This window comes from Athene noctua, chromosome 8 (assembly GCF_965140245.1).
Source record: "Athene noctua chromosome 8, bAthNoc1.hap1.1, whole genome shotgun sequence".
Lineage (NCBI taxonomy): Eukaryota > Metazoa > Chordata > Aves > Strigiformes > Strigidae > Athene > Athene noctua.
Genome location: NC_134044.1, coordinates 10691614 through 10713395, shown reverse-complemented (window position 1 = coordinate 10713395; position 21782 = coordinate 10691614). Strand labels below are relative to the sequence as shown.

The 21782-nt window shown below is 43.0% G+C and overlaps 1 protein-coding gene across 1 annotated transcript in view; it reads left to right on the top strand.

The window, feature by feature from the left end:
• Nucleotides 1-18962: 18962 nt before the first annotated feature.
• The window catches only part of DOCK10 (dedicator of cytokinesis 10), a 165173-nt gene continuing 162353 nt past the window's right edge, over nucleotides 18963-21782 (top strand). Inside the window, exon 1 of the mRNA XM_074912820.1 lies at nucleotides 18963-19079. Within this exon, the coding sequence (XP_074768921.1) occupies nucleotides 18963-19079 (117 nt within the window). The remainder of the gene's footprint in view (nucleotides 19080-21782) is intronic.

The window sequence follows — 21782 nt, the reverse complement described above, 5'->3', positions numbered from 1 at the left end:
TACAAGGAAAATGTGTAGAAGGATGACTAAGTGGAAAGGAGAACTATGGACTTGGCAAGTTGGATCTGGCCCCCTAGATAATTGTACTCTATGGTGTGCTTTTGAATGACTAGACTGGCAGTCCTGTGCATCTTTCTTTACATACTGTCTGCACATGGCAACTGACTGGAGTCCATCCCTGAATGAAGGCTCTCCCTAGGAGGGAGAGAAGCAGTTGATGAGAGGGCAGACTCTGGAAGGTTGTTGTTAATTGGTCATGGACTGGGTTATGGCCACACTTGGAAAGTCCTTGGGACCGTGCTCACACAGCCTGGTGGGAGAGGCAGGGCCTGGCAGGAAGTAGTGACTCGTGGTCAGTGTTTCTGCAAGTCTTGTTAGATGCCAGTCTGCAAGTCACCAAGCTGGTCTTCATCCTCATTGCTAGTGTTTCCAGGATCAGCCTAGAACACCCATTACTGTTAAAAATGAGATCAGTGTTAGTCAAAGGATCTGGGGAGGCTCAGTCTCACAGAAGCTGTCCCACTGTACTTCTTTGGGATTTTTAGCATTTAAAACTGTTCCCAAAATGACAGACTACAAAATTGATTCCAGAGTGTGCCATGCTTTCTAGTTGAGTGTACTTGAGGAGGAACTGAAGAAAAAAACTAGTGTAAAAAAACCTGGAAAGGTAAGCATTGCTCTCTCTCTCTCATTGGTGTTCTGACTTCACCAGCCTACTGAACCATGTCCAAGTTCAGGCCTCAGACCTCAAGAGGGATCTCATAAGTACTCTGCTGACTTGCTTATTATGTCCTTTATATCTGAACTAAAAAAAGTCCTCATTTTAGGGGCACGCAGATCACTAATCTGGACTATAGGTCTTTGTCATGTGTCTAATTTTCACATGTTAAATCCACCCCAGTGCTATTGAGTAATGCCTGCCTTTGTGTGAAAACCTTTGGAATATCAGAGCCATGTCTGGAGCTGATTTATCTTCCTACACACTCAGCATTAGTCAGAGAATGAGAACATGCTTTTGTATTTCTTAGACATCAGAAAATAAACAGGGAAGCAGCATTTTGAAGTTTAGCCTGAAAAAATTCAGCAGTCTGCTTCCACAACAGAGAAGGGGACACAGGCATTTTCCTCCACTGCTCCTTACCTGCACTACTTTTCCCTGATCATTGAGTCTGTCAGAGATGAGCATGTTCAGCATTTCATACAGGGCTCAACTCATCATCTCAAGACCTAGTGCTCACACCCTGTGACTTACCAGTCACCTCACACCGATCAGACCTTGCTGCCAGTCTGACAGTGAAAGCCCCATGTTACAGGTTTACTATTAATTAGCTCAGCCCAGAGACTGACCCCAGTCAAAATACATCATATAACCTTATTCCTTTTCTGAAGACGGCCTTCAAGTAACTGAAGCCAGCAGCCTGTACCTGTCTGAGAGGTTATATTAAGAAGTTGTCCCTCTGGCATTAAGTGTGGAAGGCAGTGTTACAAGGTAACATAAAGGAGGTGGTTCACGGACCATGTGCTCCAAGGGGCACCTCATGTGACTGTAGCTGCAGAATAGCCATGGGTCTGGAAGGCAGCCAGGGGGTGGCAGGACATGCTTGAATGTCATGTTCTTCTCACAGTACTTCCATGCCCTGCCACCTGCTTCTGTATCTGAGCCTGAGATGTTCCCTGTTAGTTTTGGAACCAGTAACCAAACCAGAGTAAACCAGTTATTTCCCTATTAGGACCTCTAAGTGTCTGTTCTGCAGAGAATGATCTAGAGGATGAAAAGCTCCCAAAGGCGAATGATCTGCGAGAAGTTCATTAGGCTTGGGTAAGAATAGCTAGGAGTCAGAGGTCTGAAATACTGTATTAGTTCTGGGGAGCGGGGACATCTCCATGATGTTCTCTAAAGGGAAGATGAGGCTTTTATTTAACATTGGCGGTGGAAGATGGATTATCTGAATACTTGGAGGAAATTGTGTGAGGAGATGAGTTAAGGGCTATTAATCAACAAGGACTGTTAAATTGAAACAAATGCAATCCAATATACTTCAGACTGTCCTGGGCACCAGAACACTTACACAGATTGGGATCACAAGAAAATAATTTATGCTGGAGAAGTTTCAACCCGGGAGGAAATTATAAGCATATGTTTTGGGGCAGCTGTAACCTAGAGCATTGCGGAATATGATTCTCACTAATTAATATTGCAAAAGCAAAGATACCAGCATCTGCAGTGCTACCTTTAGTATATTAGCAAATTACTCTTAGTAACAGGAGTACTCCTAGATAACAGAGGACTTTGAGCCTTATGCTGGCAAATTAATTATTGGATCAGAGAGAGTGTCCTGCTGATTAGACAAAATGGCTGAATAGAAATAGGATAGACAATGTATTATATAGATGGAAAAATGTATTAGAAGAATGTAAAACATATGGAAAGCATTTTTAAGACTCTGAAGGGGGAAAATCACTGGATCAGATTTGTGGAATCTGAAGTAAGAAATGTACTCTGTAAAGCATGGAAGTTTTGAAGCTAAAGAGATACCTTAAAATTAATGTTTTATGGTTTTTTTCTTCCTTTCTTCACTTCCTTATAAAATAGCTGGTTTTATGCAAACCCTCAGATCACAACCAGACACAGAGTCGTGCCAGCCCACAGTTGCAGCAGTGCTGAGTATCACTCCCTTCCTACTTCTGAAGGCAATGGGACTTTTCTTTCTAGCACTGTGGCAGCCCTGCACCCAGCCCACCTTTCCCAGCCAATGTGATCTGCATATTTTGCTAGCAAAATTACATATTTCTTTGACTTCTGAGTCAAAGAGCTGAGATAGGGATAGAATTTAAGTTTGGAAATAGGTAGAAATTAAAGTTTGTGAAGGAAAAGAATACCTGCAAACGGTGCATAGGAAGCAAAGATGTCCTATAAATGCAAAACTTATGGGTAGACTGTTTGGTAATGGCTTACACCTTCCTTAACAATATGCAGCAAATGTGGCACAGATGATGATGTATGCCTTTTTCTAGGCCACTGACTCTAGATAAAAGTTCTAACGTTTGCCATTCTGAAAAAGCAGTTGTGTTACTACAGACCATTGTTTCTTTCCCATCTTTTCTCTTGAAAACAGTGTGCCAAGTAGTTTAATATCTCTGACTGTTTGGGGGCTATAAGAGTTAACAGGAGGTGGCACCACTTTGCCTGTTAAAATCCAAGCCCGTGGGCTCTTTCCTGGAGGGGCCACTAACCATCATGTGTTTGAACACAGAGAGGAATTTAAAGCTAATTCCCAAAAAGGGATTTGCCACCCAGCATGCAACCAGGTGGAGTTCAGGTGATTTATGTGCAAACTTGTGATCCTGCAAACACTGCCAAACTGCTGCCTAAACATCTGAGCAACACAGATAGCTCTGCTCGATTTGATAATGCCCTGAGTGTCTAATAGTATGTTTCTCAGAGCACGCATAGTGCACATTGATAGGCTCAGTTGTTTGTTTCAAGACACATTTCTTAATCAAAACTGTCCTTTTAAAACTACTTTGCCTTTTGGTATTTTGCATTTGGACTGACTGTGTAGAAAATAGTAGATTGGAATAGTTTTTCCCCTTCTTGAGAGATTAAAAACCCATGATTCCGTTCTTTTGGCTATAGTGTAAGCAGCAGGAACTCTGCTGTCTCTCGGTCAAGCCCTACCACTGTACAAAAATAATTCAGATCTCTGTGGAAATACAGAAAGAGAACACACAGGAAAAAGGGTGAACATATCCTTGTATTTTGCCATTCTGCAAAAGTGTTCTATGTCAAGTAGTACAGCTATGCTTTGAACTGGACTTTTGATCTGATCCAAAGTCATTCACTAGAATTTGCAATAAAAATCCATGCCAAGGCTGGAACCCCAAACCAAATTTCCTGCCCTCAAGTCTTCCCTTCATACCTGAAAGTGCTGTATTCTGATATTGACCATTTTGGAAAGTAATTTCCTGCTTATTTCTTCATATAAATTCATGTTAAAAGGAGATGCCCCACTGAAGAACAAGATGCACTTGTTTTTCACTTTGTTAATATTATTTTCTGATTTAGATGCTGATGTTTCTGTTGCATGTGTATGCATGTGGCATTTGTACTTATGTGTATGTAGCTTCAGAACTTTAGAGAAAGTTTGAAAACATCAGATGAAGAGCTGAGAAGGCAATTTATTGTATCCATAGAGTGGACAACCAATTTAAATACTAAAACAATATGGAGGGTTAAATATAGACTAGAATTACAATTGTAAGTAAGCAAAGACTGGGAGGAAGTGGGTTACTATGATTAATATGTGGTATCTAGTATAAAACTAGACATGAAACATGTCACATTCTCACTAGCAAAATGATATCAACAGGGCTAATTTACCCAATGATACACAGAGTTTAATGTGAAATAAAGAGTCACAGAACATTCCAAATTCTAACCAGTCTGGCTTTTTCACTCTGATTTTAAATGACAGTGATGTGAAATTTTAAAGTGCATGTTATTTCTATTTGAAAAGCTTTCATTGGAAAGAACTCTTAAACTCTTATTTATTTCCAGTGTATTGTATATTACTTTACTCTCCAATGTTTGTATTACCTGCAGGACAACTCTTCAATGTTACTGTCTATATTTACATGAAGACAGTGTGTGTGGGCATAGGGTATATTCTTTAGATTCTGACTTAAAATCCTTGATCTTCCAAAACTCATGTACAGGAATAGCTAACTTTTACGGTCCTGGAACATACTAGCTAAATGTTACAGTCCTGTGACACATGCAGAAACATGTGTCTCTACACATGATCTTTACCATGCCTCTACAAACTGGCTATAGTTCTCTGGCAGGGTAACTGCAAGGTATATGAATCATACGGTGAAAAATCTTTGGGAAACAGACCACATTGCCTTGGGGGAGCAGTGCAGGATCTCACCCCTGCATTTAAGCATGCAAGAGTTTTGTATTTGATACCTTTCCATCATAATTCTGAATTCTCAACTGTTAATAGAAGTTAGCTCACTCTGGGCCTTTTGTTGTCCTATTGCCCCCTTCTCTCAACAGAACTCTCTTTTTATTATAGAAATTCTCAACCAGCATATTAAATCCCACTGTTTTTCAAACACAGAAGTATAGTGTCTCTGGGAACTTGACACCTGTTAACTTGAAGTATTGTCTCAATCAGTGCTTTAGCTCTTGAGTAGCTGAGCTGTACTGAACTCCTTTCAGCTCTTCTTTTCTATTCCCCCTCTTGGGCAAATCCAGTGCTAGCTACAAACTGTCTGGAAAAAAAAGACTATGCAGTGGTTTCGATAGGAGACATGCTCAATTTTCACTGTAAAATAGACTTTGACCTTAACAAGAACATAACAAACCTGCATTGTTTGTTCATTGACGCTATTCCTTAAACCACTTCTACAGGAATTGTTTTGTCTGTTGCTGTATCTCCTTCATTAGCTATTTTTGATATGTACATCACTGATTAGATGTTTCTGCTCATTTTACTACTTTGAACCTGTGCCTAACTCTCTTTCCCCCTCCAGGCCTCTGCTTCAACTTTACCCTGCATTGTGTTGAGAAGAATATGGATCTGACTGGCTTTTATTGTTACTTGAAATTCCTCACTCTGTTTCAAAATGCTGATTTACTGAAGTGTCTACCAAAAGCTGCTCTGTGCTCCCACCAAACAAGACAGAGAAGGCACAGCATAAAAATCTCTGACCAACTGTGGGATTTAGCACCATTTAAAGTTGAAGTACCTGGCTGTTACTTCCCTACAAAATTAAAATTCAGAAGACTTTGACTCTTCTAGACTCCTGCTGCTCTCTAAACTTACACCAGTGCCCTAAGTCATCACATTTTGGCTTCTTGAGATGTCCCAGTGTATCTCATTCTAGGCAATATTAAGTACCAATGCACAAAAGTGATGTTTAAACCCTTTCAGGATTCAGTCTTCATCCTTCTGACTTATTCATCTCTAGAGCACAGTCTGATATTTTCCAAGTCTGCCTGACGGATTGGGGCAGGGTTGTTGTGGAGAACATCCCTCAACAGTGAAAGGGAATAGTATGCGTGCCTTATCCAACAGCTCAGTGGTTAGGGCACCCATCTGAAATGCTGGAATTTTCAGATCAGCTTACTGTTTAGGTGAGTTCATCTGATTCCCTTTCTCCTAGGATAATGCCCTTAATCTCTGGCTATGGGGTTGAGGTACCCAGCCTACAGACTGGAGTGCCTGCAGCACACCAACATGTTGCAGCCAGTCTGTGGCACCCTTCCACTTTTCCTGAGAATTCTTCAGTCCCTTACTACTATGTGACTGTGTGTCTGTCAGTTAAAAGCAGGAGTTCTGGAGCTGTGCTTGGGCATGGGCAGTAGGGATGGTCACAGGACATGGGAAAGAGGGGAACATATGACCTCAAGTCTCTGTATTTCGCTGTTGCAGTGGAAAACTATTGCCTTTTTGATGGGTGCAGCAATCAAATAAGGATTGAGACAGAGAGGGTATGAAAAACTAGAGGTACTGGCAATTGCCCAGAAGAGGCAAGGCATATAAATCTGGGGGAGTTTTTTGCATTTTGTTTCTTCTCTCTGCACTGTGTGACACAGACTTGCCTAAGAAATAGATTGTCAGAACATTTGCTTTCAGACAGTGAAATTTTCTTCTTTGACAGACCAACTGGCCTTCCAAAGCAGGGTTGTGCTATATCTGATACAAGTCATACTCATAATACGTCCCCCCATGATATTCTCAGAAACAGACTAAGGCTGCATGGTCTAGATGAATTTGTCGTTAGCTGAGTATGCAACTGATTGAAAACTGTCAAAAGGTTAAGTATCAGTTGGTTGCTTGGAGGAAATTTCAAGAGAGACCTGTCCTCAGCCTAACTGTAATATTTTCACTAGTTACATAAGTGTAGAACAAAGATTATCTATTAACATTTGTAGATGGTGCTGTGAAGAGAAGGGTTGCAAGTGCTTTGATGCAGAAGATAACAATATTCAGAAATTTAAGAAATGGTTTGAAATTCACCACTTCACATTTAAGCCAGGTCCAAAGCATTGCATTTTGGACGAATCAGATACACAAATATGAAATGGGACAGTAACTAACCAAGCAGCAGAAAGATGCAGGAGTGCCACCAAGATGGTGATGTTACTGTAAAGGCAAATCTCTTACTGATAAGAAAAACTCAAGACTTTAGTCCAGGAAAAAAAGAAGGCAGAGGGTATGTGGAGGGAAGGGACATAATACCAAGCCTTGGAGCTATCGACCCTGCCTTCAAAAAGGAAGGTAAAGTAGATGAACTCTTATGACCCCTTATGACACATCTTTTTTAGATAAAGACTTCCTTACCTAACCTGAGGCAAGTGTAGGAAAAGAGAAAGAATGTAAAATGGACTAAATAATGACAAGTGAATTGGGTTTTTAGTATTAATGGATTATTAATATTCTTTCTGGTTTAATCATCTAATTGTAACTTAGCACTATAGGTGGGAAACCATTTACAGGGCAGAGCTTATCTCCTACCTCTGACTAATCAGCTGGCAAAAACTCAAGTGTCACCACCCCAAGTGAAATCTAGTAGGGATAGAGCTTTAAAGAGGGACTTTACAGGGTGAGCCTACGGAGGAGGGAGAGACTGGTAATATCCACGCTTTTGTTTATGGCATGTGTTATGGCTGATTTGCATGCATCATTCTACTTCTGTGTAAGTGTAGTGTGATGAGAAAATGGGCCTAGGAGTTTTAAGCTGTTGGGGTCCACATAAAAACATTTAAGGACAAAGTCAGGGACGCCCTGCATGTTAAACTGGGAATTCACAGAACTGTAATTATTAATGTGCCATTAGTGACAAATAATTACATTCTAGTCATAAAAATAATCTTGATGTTAACCCCTGATGCTTTAGCTGTTATCTCTCAAAGGAGCTATTAAGTGTCACAGATCCGTGTCATCTTATGTCTGAGTAAGGAGAAAAAGTCTTATTCCAAAGAAAAGTTGAAGAAATGGCCTTAAGGAAGACCAAGCAGCTCAAAAAACAGGGCAGCAATCTAATTGCAACGTGCCCAGAGGCAAAGCCAAAGCCACCTGGCACTTACCATGTAGGCAGATGCTGATTCTAAAGGTATTTCTTTAGTTTGATATCTGGCTACTCAGCCCACTGATCTACGTGAATTACATACACAGTATATGCCTCTGTACATGTGCAGTATCAAATCCCAGGTAGCATGCTAATGCAACCTGTAATGTTTGTGTTTTCTGATATTTTTAGTGCTCTTTGTTTTATGTTTAAAGTTGTATCTTTATTCAGCTTTCCAAATGTAGTTGTCTTTTAAGAACAATTGTTGATGTAAATGGTACCTTCCCAGCACCTAGGTCTGCTTTTTACACTTCCATGAACTCCACCTGCTGTTTACAGTGCCAGTTTTCAGTTTCCTACTCCCATGAGCTGTCCAGATGTGGGTAGGAGGGAAGCGTCTCATTTCTATTCCCTTATCTCTGATTCACTTCCCAGTTGATTGTTGCCTTATAAATTGCTGAGAGACAGTGCGGCTGTAATGTAACCTCATTTGGACCTGAATGCTACAGTGATTTGACCTGCTGGGAATATCTGTCACAGGTGATAATAAATATTGCAGTAAGTAAATGTAAAAAAACCAGGTAGCTTATTATCATGGGTGCTGAGGGCAAAAGCTGGACAAAAAACATTCTACATGACTGTTTTCACTGTACAAGGTAAAAGTGAAGGCCATCTTTTAAACTTGTTTTCTGCTCTTGGGGAAATAAGGGGCTCTGTGTTTCACTGCACAGATAATAAAGTCAAAGGTAGCACGTAGATAAAAGGAGGTGGTAATTATTGTCAAAATCTTTTCTTAAGTGGTATGGCCACATCTTCCCCCTGCCACATTAATTTTACAGTTACTCTACATTAACTGATGCTGGCAAAAGTTCACATTCAGATTTTCAGTTGGTCTCCTTGGGTAGCTGTTTCAAGAAGTTATGAAGCTGTATCATGCCCATCTGTGCTTTTATAACAGATTACTTCCTAATATTATTAGTATTTTTGTACTGTTACTTTTTTAATACTTGTTTTTATGGATTTTATCATATACACCCAAAGATTCAAGAAAACCAACAGAAAGAAGGCATTTGATTCTCCAGTGTTGTTTTGCCAGTCATCAGGCCTAGCATAAAGGACACAGCCAGCATAAAGATGAACCAATAATCAAATTGTATTTGATACAAAAGGGTCAGTACATGGGTGAGCGCTGGGGGTACAAACAAGTCAGTCAGGTTATACATAATTGACATCAATCCCACTGACCCCAACAACGACACCCCACGACCAACAATGGGTGGAGTAAATGGTGAAATGCAGTCTCCCATGGAAGGGACGGGAGACAACCGAGTCAACAAGCCAAATACATAAGACCAAGGGATCCACACACTGAATCTTTACACAGCCTGCATTTACAAAAGCCAGACCTGACTGGAGCCCAGTCCCAGGGAGGCGGGAGGTCCTTCCCCAACAGGGAACTCTGCACAGGGCATCCCCCTCACAGACAGACACTGCCCCTGCCTGCAAGTGGTCCCAGCTTTTATCCCTCAGTGGACACCTGACCTTGGGTTACTGAATGCAGACACCTGGGCTCATTTACCCAATGGCTCTCCCTGCCAGGCCGGCCCCACCCTGGAGGGAAGCCTGAAGGCAAACTCACCCTCCCTTTGGGAAGGGCTGTGGGAATCACCCATATGTCAACCTTAATTTGGGGCTCGGGGTTGAAACCCCAGTATTTCAAGTGTGTAATATGCTCATGCTGCCTACTGTTTTCATTTACATCACATGAGCTACAATCTGAGCTTGACCTCAAGTTGACCATGTTGCTGGATAGTTGAAAAGGGTTTTTGTTTGAAATACCATTAGTCATTTTAATTTATTATGATCTAAATTTAAATTAAAAGTAAGCCTACTGCCATTCTAGTGTTGCTGTTTGTAAATAGCAAGTGATTGCTCAAAGGCATACAAACCTTAAATATTTATATGATGCAAGCAAATTGATCACAGAGGCAGCTTCTAAACTCACAGAAAGTAGATTAAATTCCAGATTTTCACTTACATAAATTGGTTATAATCATCTGCTAGGCAAAGACTTTATACTTCAGTGAGGACCTTGTCCCTTCTCCCTCCTGCCAGTGCATCCTTGAGAGTTGTTTAGATTTTTTAAAAATGTTTGACCTGTTAGTGACTGAATATGAGGGAGACAGGGAAGATAATTTGATTATTTCCCTTTTTATTCTGCAAGCTTCCCTGTAAGGGAAGAACAAAGCAGCAGCCTTTGGCAAAATAAACCTCCAGGAATTAAATTTCAGAATGCCTGTTTACATTTTTTTTCTGACACGTTTATGGTGTAGCACTTTGTTCAATTCATCTGACTCAGAAGTGGGGGTAGGCCCAAGAATCTTCTAGCTTGGAAAATGCAGGTCACTGGATGTTTTACAGAGTAACAGATTACATCAATTTGCTCTTCAAAGCTATTCTGAGTGCTTTCCACAAATAAGTCATCCCTGGCAACAATGGTTTTGCAGTGTCCAGATGAGATTCCAGAGAGGCTGTGGGAGGCACCTTAGTTCTTTCTGTATTTTGGTGGCAAAGTGGGTGGGGAGACTTAGTTGTAGAACCAGTGGTTGTGCATATAGCAAAACTAAAAGTGATTTCAGAGACTGTGTGAGAGGCAGGAGGAGAAATAGAGAACAAAACTTACCCCAAAACCACATGATGGGGCCGTGTTTCCACTTTGAGGAGCAGGCTTTGAGAGCCGGCATGTGTGTGTTTGTGGTGAGGACTAGGCTGTCCACAGAAGGTGGAGATTCCCACCGCAGCACAGCCCAACAGTCAGGGGACCTTGGGCTGGTGCAGTAGGTCCTCGTCACTTTTCTAGCCTGGTAGTAGAATGACAGTCTCAGAGGGAGCACAGGAAAGGCCTCTGTTTTTCCTGCAACATTTGAGGACAATTCCTCCACCCATGAAGGCAGAATTTACCAACAGGAGATGGTGGAAGGAAGGCAAAGGTAAGAAGAGAGGCCACTCGCTGCTGTTCATGGCTGTAGTTAGGAATGCCCAAGCTGGTGGGCTGCATTCCCTGGTCAACCTCTTCCACAAGTGGAGTGCTCTGACTCTTCCATTTTTTTACTCAGATGGAGCAAAAAAGAAAAAAAAAAATTTCTTCCCCAAAAGAAGGTGCTGAATTATGTCCCATAGATTCATCCTTTTTACTCATGTTCTGTCTCCAGGGTAGCCATTGCCCACTGCTGCTCCTGGCCCTGGCAGCAGTACATCATTATAGGCATCTTTCTGCACCCCAACCAAATACCAGATGAAGTAGGCAATGGTAGGCTAGGGCTTTACTTCCTACTGCTTTGAACTGGACCTGTACTCTAATGAAATGCAGGCAGTAGAAACAGCAAGCAGTCTGTGTGTTTAGAAAAGAAAAAGAAGTCTCCTGGAATGCAGCGGTCAATGCCAAGTACACTTTGTATTGAGTACCATGGAAAAACAGTATTTAAAAATGGAAAGGCCGAGATCTTGACCTGGTTGACTTCCACAAATGGTAAAATATGCTTACTGTGGAAGAATATGTGCCATGGAGGTACAGGACATGAAAGTGAAAATTAATAGCATGAAGGGAATTATTCTTGCCTTTAGTATCATCTATGAGTACAGTGAAAAATGTGCAGGTGAATCTCTTACAAGAAGTTTCAAGGTGCTTTGAATATTCCTAAATGAAGACTGTGATCACATTAAATTACCTTAAGCTTCTGTTATTTTATATTTAGCTTTTCTAGAGCAATAGCTCTAATGATGGACACTTGTCAAGTGCTATGTGGAACAGATAGAATTTCTGCTTTAAAAGGTAAATCCTGCTTGATCTGTAGTTTTATTTGTGTGATTATATGTAATTTCACCGATGCAAAATATGATGTGGACATGTGCATCATGACAACTGATCTCAGTCAGATGGCTTGGTGTCTCCATAAAGTCATGAATGAAATTGTATCAGTCATGCTAAATGGAGTAGCTCAGCAATGTATATTTAATTGTAATTGAAAATGGAGAAACATTTTGAAACTGAGAACACATCAGTCATCCAGTGTTTAAGATAAACTTGAAATTAATTTGACGTGATTTTCCTTGCAGTTTCCAAGATAGAATTTTATGAGAATTTCTAAAAAATGACATGGCAGAGATAGAACATGAAGAATGAGTCTTAGAAGGGCCTCACTGCTCAGTGCTGCCATGCCTGAGAATTTGTAAAAGCTTTGCAGAGTGAAACATATAAACACCAAACTTGTTATCTTCTGCATACTTAAGAAAGGCACTCTGTATTTAAAGATGCCTGTAGTCCTGTAGGTGCCAGAGCACTTTCAGGATAAGATGAGTGTATTGTGAATCACTGAGTAATGCTTCTGCTTGATAAAGATGCATAAATACATGTGTGAGTCTTAGGCTAATACAGATTGCAAATTCAAGGTTTACTTTTGCACAGCTGAAGTGGAAAGCACTTTTTTTAGGTTCTAGCTCGGTATTTATAATGCTGTTCTTAATGTAGTGTCTGAATCTTTCGTAAACAATATTGATCTTGCCCTCATGCCATATCAAAGGGGAAAGTATTGAAACCTTTTTACTGGGAAGAATGATTAATGGGAATTAGACAGCTGGCCAGAAAATGGAATACAGTATTTAGATGAACATTTTTAGTGAAACTCCAGATCTGAATGAGATTGATAGACAGCTTAATATAATTAACATTAAATTAGTATTGATTCCTTTTGTTCTTAAAAATATTTACTTACAGCCATATTTGGCCTTGTTACTCATTTGGACCTTGTGAACAAGACATTTGAACACCTTTAAACTACATCCACAGTGAAGTAGCCAAGTGCTATTTTTCTCATCTTTTGGAGGAAAGTCAAACAAAGTAAGATAAATTCTGCACAACAGGAATCAATGCACGTGTCCAGACTACTGCCTTAACCATTAGATAGCGCCCCCTTTACATTTAACATTATACAACTTTAAGACCATGCAAATGCTGGTGCATAAAAACTGTCTGTAAATATTAAATCATCAGTAGATGTGGCTCTAACATTATAGTTTCTGTAGGGGGAAGTTGGAGGCCATACAGCTGAATGTGCCCTCTGTCACTAAATAACTGCAAGGCAACGTTGCATTTTACATCTCTTACACCAAGTATAATTGTGAATAAAAATAATTTTCCCTTAAATTCCTTGTTTGTTCCCTATAGTAATAAGTTTTATCTTTATCAGTTCCACCTGTCCATGAGGCAGTTGTAGATAGACAGGTTACTTGTGTTACATCTGTTGCTTCAAGTAACAGGTGACTTTGCTTTCAAAAATGTAGGATCCTTGATGGAATATGAATAATTCCTTTTGTTTCCCAGGGTGATGCCTGCTCTTGATCCAACAGAGGGAGAAGGATTTTTCTCCTGACTTCAGTGCACAATTTATGCCTCTTTCTATTCACAAGGCAAAGCCAAGTTACCCAAGAGCAACTGTTTTGGATGGATGAATAAATATTTCTTGTAGTATCAAATTTGGGGGATAGGGTAGGGGAGGAGTGTATCTCTGGAGTTCAAAAGTATAGGTCAGATCCACGTGACATACTCATTCTTCTGGCCACTTATGTGATTACATGCCATAGTGAGAGATACCGTTAAATATGTGTATGTCTTTGTTCTCATTGAAATTGTGTACTTCAATACTACGATGTCCTTTAAATATAGCAGATTTTTTCCTGCAGTGTTCTTTTCTTCTCAACTTCTTACATTTAGCACTCTAGGAGGACAAGAATTTTGACCTAGCAATGTAACTAAATATGAGGTCAGATCTGGTATTCCGTAATTAAGGACAAATATTCTGACCTCAGTGAGCCTGTACAAGTAGAAAGCCTGTCTTCTACAAGCAGTGTGATTTATAGTAATCTTTACAAAAAAGATATACGTTTGCCTGGTGTTTGAGGGTTACACATAATTATCTACTTGATCCTGATTCATTAAAGACATACATATGTTAATGGATTAATATTAATAGTTCCACTCAGTCTGTTGTAGCTCTTCAAGGATCAGCCCATAGCCTTGCAAATCTAGCAGACATAGTTAAATTTATGTAGAAACCATACATAGAGAGGCCATAGTAGGAATCTTGAATTATTTAGAGCCATCCTGTGACCCTTTTACCTGCCTTGCTAAAGTAGCCCTACTGATGCCAATGATGCTTCTACTCAAGCAGCTACACTCCACCTGGTCCCTTAGAGAAGGGCTAGCTGAAGGGCTGGAAACTTATTTCTCTTAATATCCTTTAAGATAAAAGCCTGATTTTAGAGAGTATAAACTTTGCAGTAAAGTGAACCTATAAATGTAGATATTGGAGGCATTTGCAAGAGTATTGCTTTTGTAGTTTTTGTGTGTTGAAGGAGATATTTTGTGTTTGCATGTTTTCATTTCCATCTATTATTACCTTGTGTTGTGACGTGATTGGCTCTGCATTAAAACTTCAAATAGGTATATCACCTTGGGTTTGGTAAGTTCACCCATTGTCCAATGAAAATGCCACAGGAAGTCAAGTCTTGGAGAAGTAACTGAAACGCAGTGCAGGTAGTGGCTACTCCTCAACCCATGGGGATGCATTCTGCCTTGGTAGACTGGATTGTGTTCAAGAACAATCAAAATCATCCTGTAAAGGGTAGGTGTGTGCCTGCAGGCTGTTTGTGTGCCATGTTCTGTAGGTAGCAGAATGATTAACAGTTGTGCAATGCTGTCATTTGTAATAAATCAGGTAGAGTGGGAACTAGTTGGGAAGTGAATAGTGAGGTCTTACAAGTTTCTGAATTACTGGACTGATCTAAAAGGCACTTGCTTTTAAAAACATGTTAAAAGACGTAACTATCTTGTGCTGTCAATAGTCATGGAGATTGCTAGATTCCGTGTTTTGCAAATGACTGCATCAGCAGTTAGTGACAACTTAAAATGTACTAGAAGCTGTGGAAGGCCGTGTGGACAGGAGAATTAATTTCATGGCACACAGATAGAAATTCAATGCCAAAGAGAAAATGAAGCTACGTTATACAGTATGTTTACTTTTGTTGCAGCTCAGATAATAAACACAGCACTTTGTTTTAGTTTGCAGTTAGTGTGTGCTGATAATGGTACAGAACTGAGGTTGTGAACAGTGACAGAAGAAGCAGGGGGCTGGGGGAAGATGTTATGGCAATGAAAAAAATGCACTGAAATTTGTGTGCATCATCCTAGAGATATATGAAAACCAATGACTTTTTCACTAGGCAAATTAGTGACCATTTCATGGACAAAGAAAACTTATATAAAATATTTAAACATTCTCACTCCTGAGTAACCATTTGGCATGATCTGGAATCCCTAGATAATGAAGCTAGATCTTCACATCAGAAAACTAAGACAATATACTGCATAATCTTGCAAGTACAGGTATATAAAGTGACAGATTCCTGTAATCTGCTTCAAAAGCCAGTACTAGAAATGTTAGGTTACCAAACCTGTTAAAGAAGCAAACCCAAACTGAGTTTTGCTGTATGGTTTTACTATATGCCTGTGGGAAATGACTGGGGGTGGGGGATGATTCTTTGTTGCATTTGTGAGAAAGTGGAACTATTGTCTATTTGATCTTACACGCAGCTGTGAATGAAAACAGTTTTCATGCTTTTGCTAAAAAGAGACAAAATTCATATGGCCTTGCTGCTTGATGCAACTGCAAACAAAAGATTTTGCTTCTGATTAGCAGTGGCATTGAAACAAAATTGCTCCAAATATTCCTAAACTTTGAGAAAAAGTGTTCCACCAGATCCAAAGCTGGTTTTAAGTTGGAAACCCAGTCCAAACACTTACTGCCAGGCATTATATGCAGTGCTAAAATTGCTCATCATCAGTGATGCTACAGTCACCCAACTCTTAAGGTCAGCCTGAAGCAGTTGTAGGAATAGACTTCAAACTAAAGTTGTAAGAATTACAAGTTTCTATAACTCCACATCTCTAGCATAGGTCGTACTGAATATCCAAAGTTGCAGCTCTGCTGTTACTCTGTTTTACTAATGCTAACTACATGTTTATCAAGCCAATGTTTTTTTTGAGGGTCGAGAATTAACAGGATATACTATATCTATATCTTTAGCAGTCATGCCAGAACGACACTATGGGATAGTCAAAATCAAATGTCGGAAGTCAAAATGGACTCTTACAAAGTACAGTGGCCCTGTGTAACAACTGACTGAAATCTGAAAACTAAAAAACTCCTGAAATACAGAGGAACTCTGAGGCAAACCAAATTAATTATTTTTGCATAGTAATTATTTGGGAAACAAGCTTTTGCATGTAAAATCCTGAACACTTGTGCTTTGCACTGTGCATGACAATTTTAGAGGCAGCAGAGTTGGCTCATCTTTGACAAAGCTCCTTGCCCAGACTATCGCTGAATGTTTACTTAAGAGAATGATAATAAAAAATGTGTTATATTTAATCCAACTGCCTTTCTTGCTCACTATTTCAGAAGTTGTGGGTATTTCTTGCTTTCCTGCAGGCTTGAAAATGTTTGTGGTGCCGAAACAGCTGGCTCTTCTATTTCTTGATGCCTACTAATAAATTTAAGCAGCCAACTGCTCACTGACAAGTATCTGAATATTCACTCAGCCCCAGCTTGCCCATGTATAGCTGTGAAGAAAGAAGTAATGTGAAACACAGGCTGTCATTGCCTGACCACAGAGCTGACCACATCTGAGCAGGAGCAACAGTACTGTGTCCCAAGCCAGGGATGGCTGCAGGTTCCTGACCTGGATTATGGTGATTATTTTCTTAAAATCATCTTCCAGAATGTACATGCACATACTGAATGGAAAAAACCATTAGTTTTCATTATTTTTACTCACAGATGCAGTGTGTGTTTTCTTTGCTGTCTGCAACAAATTGCAGTCAAATTTATCATAAATTACATCTTTGTGTTGAGGCAGAATGCTTCCTTAGAGTCACTGAGACTGCTTTTTTTCTCTTTGTTTCTTTGCAATATCAGGCTGCAGTTTCCTATAATGAGCCTTATCTGGATTGTTTGCAGAGTGGATGGAGTCTCCTTTTTCCATTTCTCAGTGGATTTTTATGTCAAATGTCTCAAGAACAAGAAAACTTTCCCAATCCAGTAGTACTTTCTTACTGAGCTTTAGCTTCAAGCAAGTATCATCTCCCAAGTTATTACAAGGTAACACCTGTTGAACGGTAGAAATATCTAGATTACTATCTTTAATTGTTTTAAACCAGTTCTGTGGCACTTAACACACTTCAGATAATTCACTTTACTGGGAAATGTTTCCCTTGCAGAGGAATACTTTAACTCTGGGCTATGATGTCCTGTTAGCATTGCTGCCTTTGGTATATTCAGTAAATTTGGAGGAGAGAATTGAGAGCTATGCAGAGGCAGCAGTGAGTTCAGAGCACACCAGTACCTACTGTGCCTTACAGCCAACTACCTCCGAACGGACAGCGGCTCCTCGGTGAGGATGCTCTTGCAACATTTAATTCTGTAATGCAACAGTCTAACTCAATGTTAACTGACGTTGGGTTTTGTGCCTCAGTGCTTTTGCCACTTGAAATGTTGCCCTCACCCTTGTGCAGCGTCATTGCCCTGTCAGGGATTACACCTGAAGTTTCTCAGGTTTTATGTCAGTGTTGTCGTTTGTTAGATCGCCATGCACTCAAGCGGGTGATCACTCGTGGTTGCCTCCCTACCCACGCCTACCAGGGTGACTGAACTATGAAAATTCTACGACACGATGTAAAATGTAGGCATTTTTGTGCAAAGAATTCAGACACGGCTCTCACAGCAATCCTATATTCTGCACACTACAGCTTGGTGTCAAGGCACAAAGCCGCCCTCCTACTAACAGAAGATACCGATCGTTTTGCTGGGGGGGGGGGGGGGGGGGAAGAGCTGCGACTGTTGTGTAACTTCTGTGGGCTTAAATGGCTAAACTTAATTGTGCATCGGTGGAGCTTTCCGTGGTGCAGAGCCGGGGATGCCAAGCCAGCTGGCAGCAGGGCTGGAAGGCAGCCAGCCTCCCTCGGGGCAGGGCCGCGGCAGCCCTCGCTGCTTCGCAAGTGCTTCGCACCCTCCCTGAGGGCGGCGAGGCTGCCCGGAGCGCTCATTTCTGGTGATACCTGGCGGCCCGGCTGCGGGCTCGGCCGGTGACCCGATGGCCGCAGCCTGGCGAGCGGTGGCACGGAGAGCGGCTCTTCCTGACTAGATGTCAGGAAGCCTTTCTTTCCAGAATGGGTTGTTGGGCGTTGGAATGGGCTGCCCAGGGAGGTGGTGGAGTCCCCATCCCTGGAGGGGTTTAAGAGTCACACTGACATAGCTCTGAGGGATATGGTAGAGTTGAGAACAGTGTTAGGTTAATGGTTGGACTGGATGATCTTCAAGGTCTTTTCCAACCCTGATGATTCTGTGATTCTTCTGTCGAACCCAACCAGCCCAGCAGCCTTCCCGGGCGAGCATCCGCCGGCGACCGCATGCCCGCAAAGGGGGGTGCCTGAGCCGGCCCGGCTCGGGCGGCCTCCTGCCCCGCGGGCGCCCGCCCCCCTCCGCGGCCCCCCTCCGCGGCCCCCCTCGCCCCCTCGGCGCGCAGCCGCCTCGGAGCTGCCGGGCCGGGCGCGGGGCCGTTGCCCGCCCGCGGTGCACATGGCCAGCGAGGGCGGCGGGGGCGCGACGCTCCCCCGGGGAGGGGCTGCGAGCTCGGCGGCGGCGGGCGGCCCCCGCCCCGCACTGCCCCCCCGCGCGGGGGGAGCGGGAGGGAAACCCCCGGTTCCGCTTCCTGACGGCGCCTCGGCCCGGGCGGGGAGCGGCGGCCGGAGCGCGGGGCTGCCGGCGCCCATGGCCGGCGAGCGGACGCGGCGCTTCACGCGGAGCCTCCTGCGGCCGGGGCAGGCGGCCGAGCTGCGGCACAGCGCGGCCACGGCCGCCGCCGGCGGGCGGCTGCAGCAGCAGCGGGTGAGTGCGGGGCAGCGCCGGGCCCGGCCGAGCCGCGGGCGCCGGCCCAGGTGCGAAGCGCGCTCGGGAGCCGCGGAGCGCAGCGGCGGCAGCGCCGCGGGGAGCGGAGCGGAGGGCAGAGGGGGGGAGGAAAGGGCAGGGCGCCGGGGCCCTCCGCCCGCCCCGCACCGCCCCGAGCCGAGCCGAGCCGAGCTGCCTGCGGGCGAGCGCCGGGCGGCTGTCCGCTCGCCGCCGGTCCCGCCGCGCCTCCCCGTCCCAGTGCTACAGACGGCTGCTGGTGTCCCTCGCTCTCCTCGCCCGCCTCCCGCCGGTTTTCCTGGCCTTTGAACGAGCTTTGCGCGGGCAGATGCAGGGAAACGCGCGGACCGCGCTGTCGGTGCCCCAGCACGCCTGGGGTGGGTGCTCTGGGGGACGGGACCCCAGCACTCCCGCTCTCCAGTAGCTGCCAGGCACGTGATTTTTAGGTACCTCACAGCTCGTGGGTCACCGTAACCACCGAGATGCGTGTGCGCTCTGGGTGATTTCCACTGGAAACCCCGCGGGAGGCGGCCTGGAGTGCCGCAGAAGCACAGAGCCCGCTCCTCCTGGTAGCGTTCGCTTCTGAGGCGCACGGCGAGGCTCCGGCGCCAGGGCTCCCCAGCAGTCAGTGGCGCAGAAGGGCTGCAAACTGTTCCCACTGTCCCCACGCTACTTTAACAGTATTTTCTCCTCCCGTTACGTGGTTGTATGGAAGACCTTAGCGGACAGGCACGGGCGGCAAATTGTTAGGGTTCACAGAGAAATGTCCACTAGCCTTTTCAAATCACTAGCCATTTATGAATCACTTATTAGCCATTTTTATATCTGGGTCCTTTTGGACTTAAAGCTATGTGTTATGAGAGATAAATGACTCCTGCTTAGATGATTAAGCATATCATTTCTGTGAATCATGTAAATCAGATAAATATTTTCCTTTTTTTTCTTTCACAGGGAACATGGTTCATTAAGTAGACTAAAAAGCTGAAAGTTTTAAGGGAAATGTCATCACTCATCAAAGTTCACCCCCCTCCAGTGCCTAAATGCCATTCGCTCTCTGCCTAAAACGGGAAATAATTCTGCAACTATGTTCCCATAAAGTTAGTGGGCCGTTTCCGTATTCTGAGGAGGGGCCTTGCCCCCTAGAAATGGAGAGCAGTGCTAAACTGGCTGCTCTGCTTGGAGGCAGCTGCCAGGTCATGCTTCCTGGCTATCTGTACACCAAATGCGGATTGTTTCTTTTACCTCGCTAGATTTGCAGTGCTTTTGCAGGCAGCTTTGAAGGTCTTCATAAAGCATTTCCAGGCTTCTGACATGTGAAAGCTTGGTAGAAACTTATTTGTCCCTCCTGACCTGCCACAAAGGTTGTACATGCTATCAGCCCTTGTCAAATCCTCAAGTGTCTCTACAACTGTATGGCTGGCAGATTTGCATGGTCCTGCATTCTGGGCACACAGAGATCAGAATTTAGCCCATTGCTAAACAGGATATACTATGCTAATGAAGTCTTGGTGGAAACATTCTAGGAATCATCATGGTTCGTTTGGGCTCTGCCCAGACACTGTGCGGAGTAGTTGCCCCCTAAAAGAGTCTATTTAAGTTCCTATACCAGCTAAGCTATTGTATTGCCTAACTGCATCTTAAAGTGTTAAAGATTGAGTTCTATTAGAAGTATATTTTACTCTGCTGCAACAATGCAAATAAAAAAAAAAAAACAAACAAATCAGAGAATGAGATTGGTGAAGCAAATCTGAATTTGATGGTCTGGTTCCCTTGAGCAGAGTAGGTTTTTAAGGTGTTGCTAGCAGATCTTATACTGCTACTTAAAAACATAGCGCTTAATTACTGCTGTGCTTTTGAGTTATATTTTATTTAATCTATCTTTAAAACATCAAGACTTCAGTTGTGGAACGGCAAAAATCATCTACCACTTCTGTGAGTCTGACTTCCTGTTGACTGATGAAATGTACTTGTGCTGGATTTCATCAGGGCTTTTGATTCAGTTATCTGAGGCAAATGCAGTCAGGTCTGCAGAGATGGTCTTTCAAAGATACTGAAGTTAAGATTTGAAGACGCCAGGCCAAATTATGGTTTCAGTTATACTGCTTGGTGGGAGTGCTTAGGAACTTCCAGATGTTAGGTTTTATTCACCAGCAGGCACAATGGTTCTGAAGTCTGGGTTGCTTGCTGTGTTGAATATGTATGGCTCTGGGAAACTTAATGAAGTTATCATCTTTTTACCATACTTTTTGGAGTTGCCAGTAATGTAGCCTGTGAAAAGCAAGGTTTTGTAAAATACCTTATGCTGAGGACTCATGACAGGGTACAAAGCTGTTTTCTTCAGCATTTTTTTCTAGCTATGTCAACTAAGAATGAGCAGAATTAACCATTGCATCTTGGCTGACAGGCAGAAGATCACTTGGCAGCCATAACTGGGGTTGCTGGTTGTCCGTAGCCAGGTTTGGGGCTGCCACATGGAGCTGTGAAGTTCTGTGCTGGGCAGTGATCGTTGCTTCTGGATCGATAATGCAGAGCGCCAGGGCCAGCAGGTCTGTTGAGGTGTGTTTTCCAGGGAAGCTCCTCTGGCCTGCGTGCCTTGCACACAGGTGACCCTGGGGTGGCACAGCTATTGCAATAAGACTATTGTATTGTATTGTAGAAAAGTCCTGCAGGACCTGAAATTTCTGG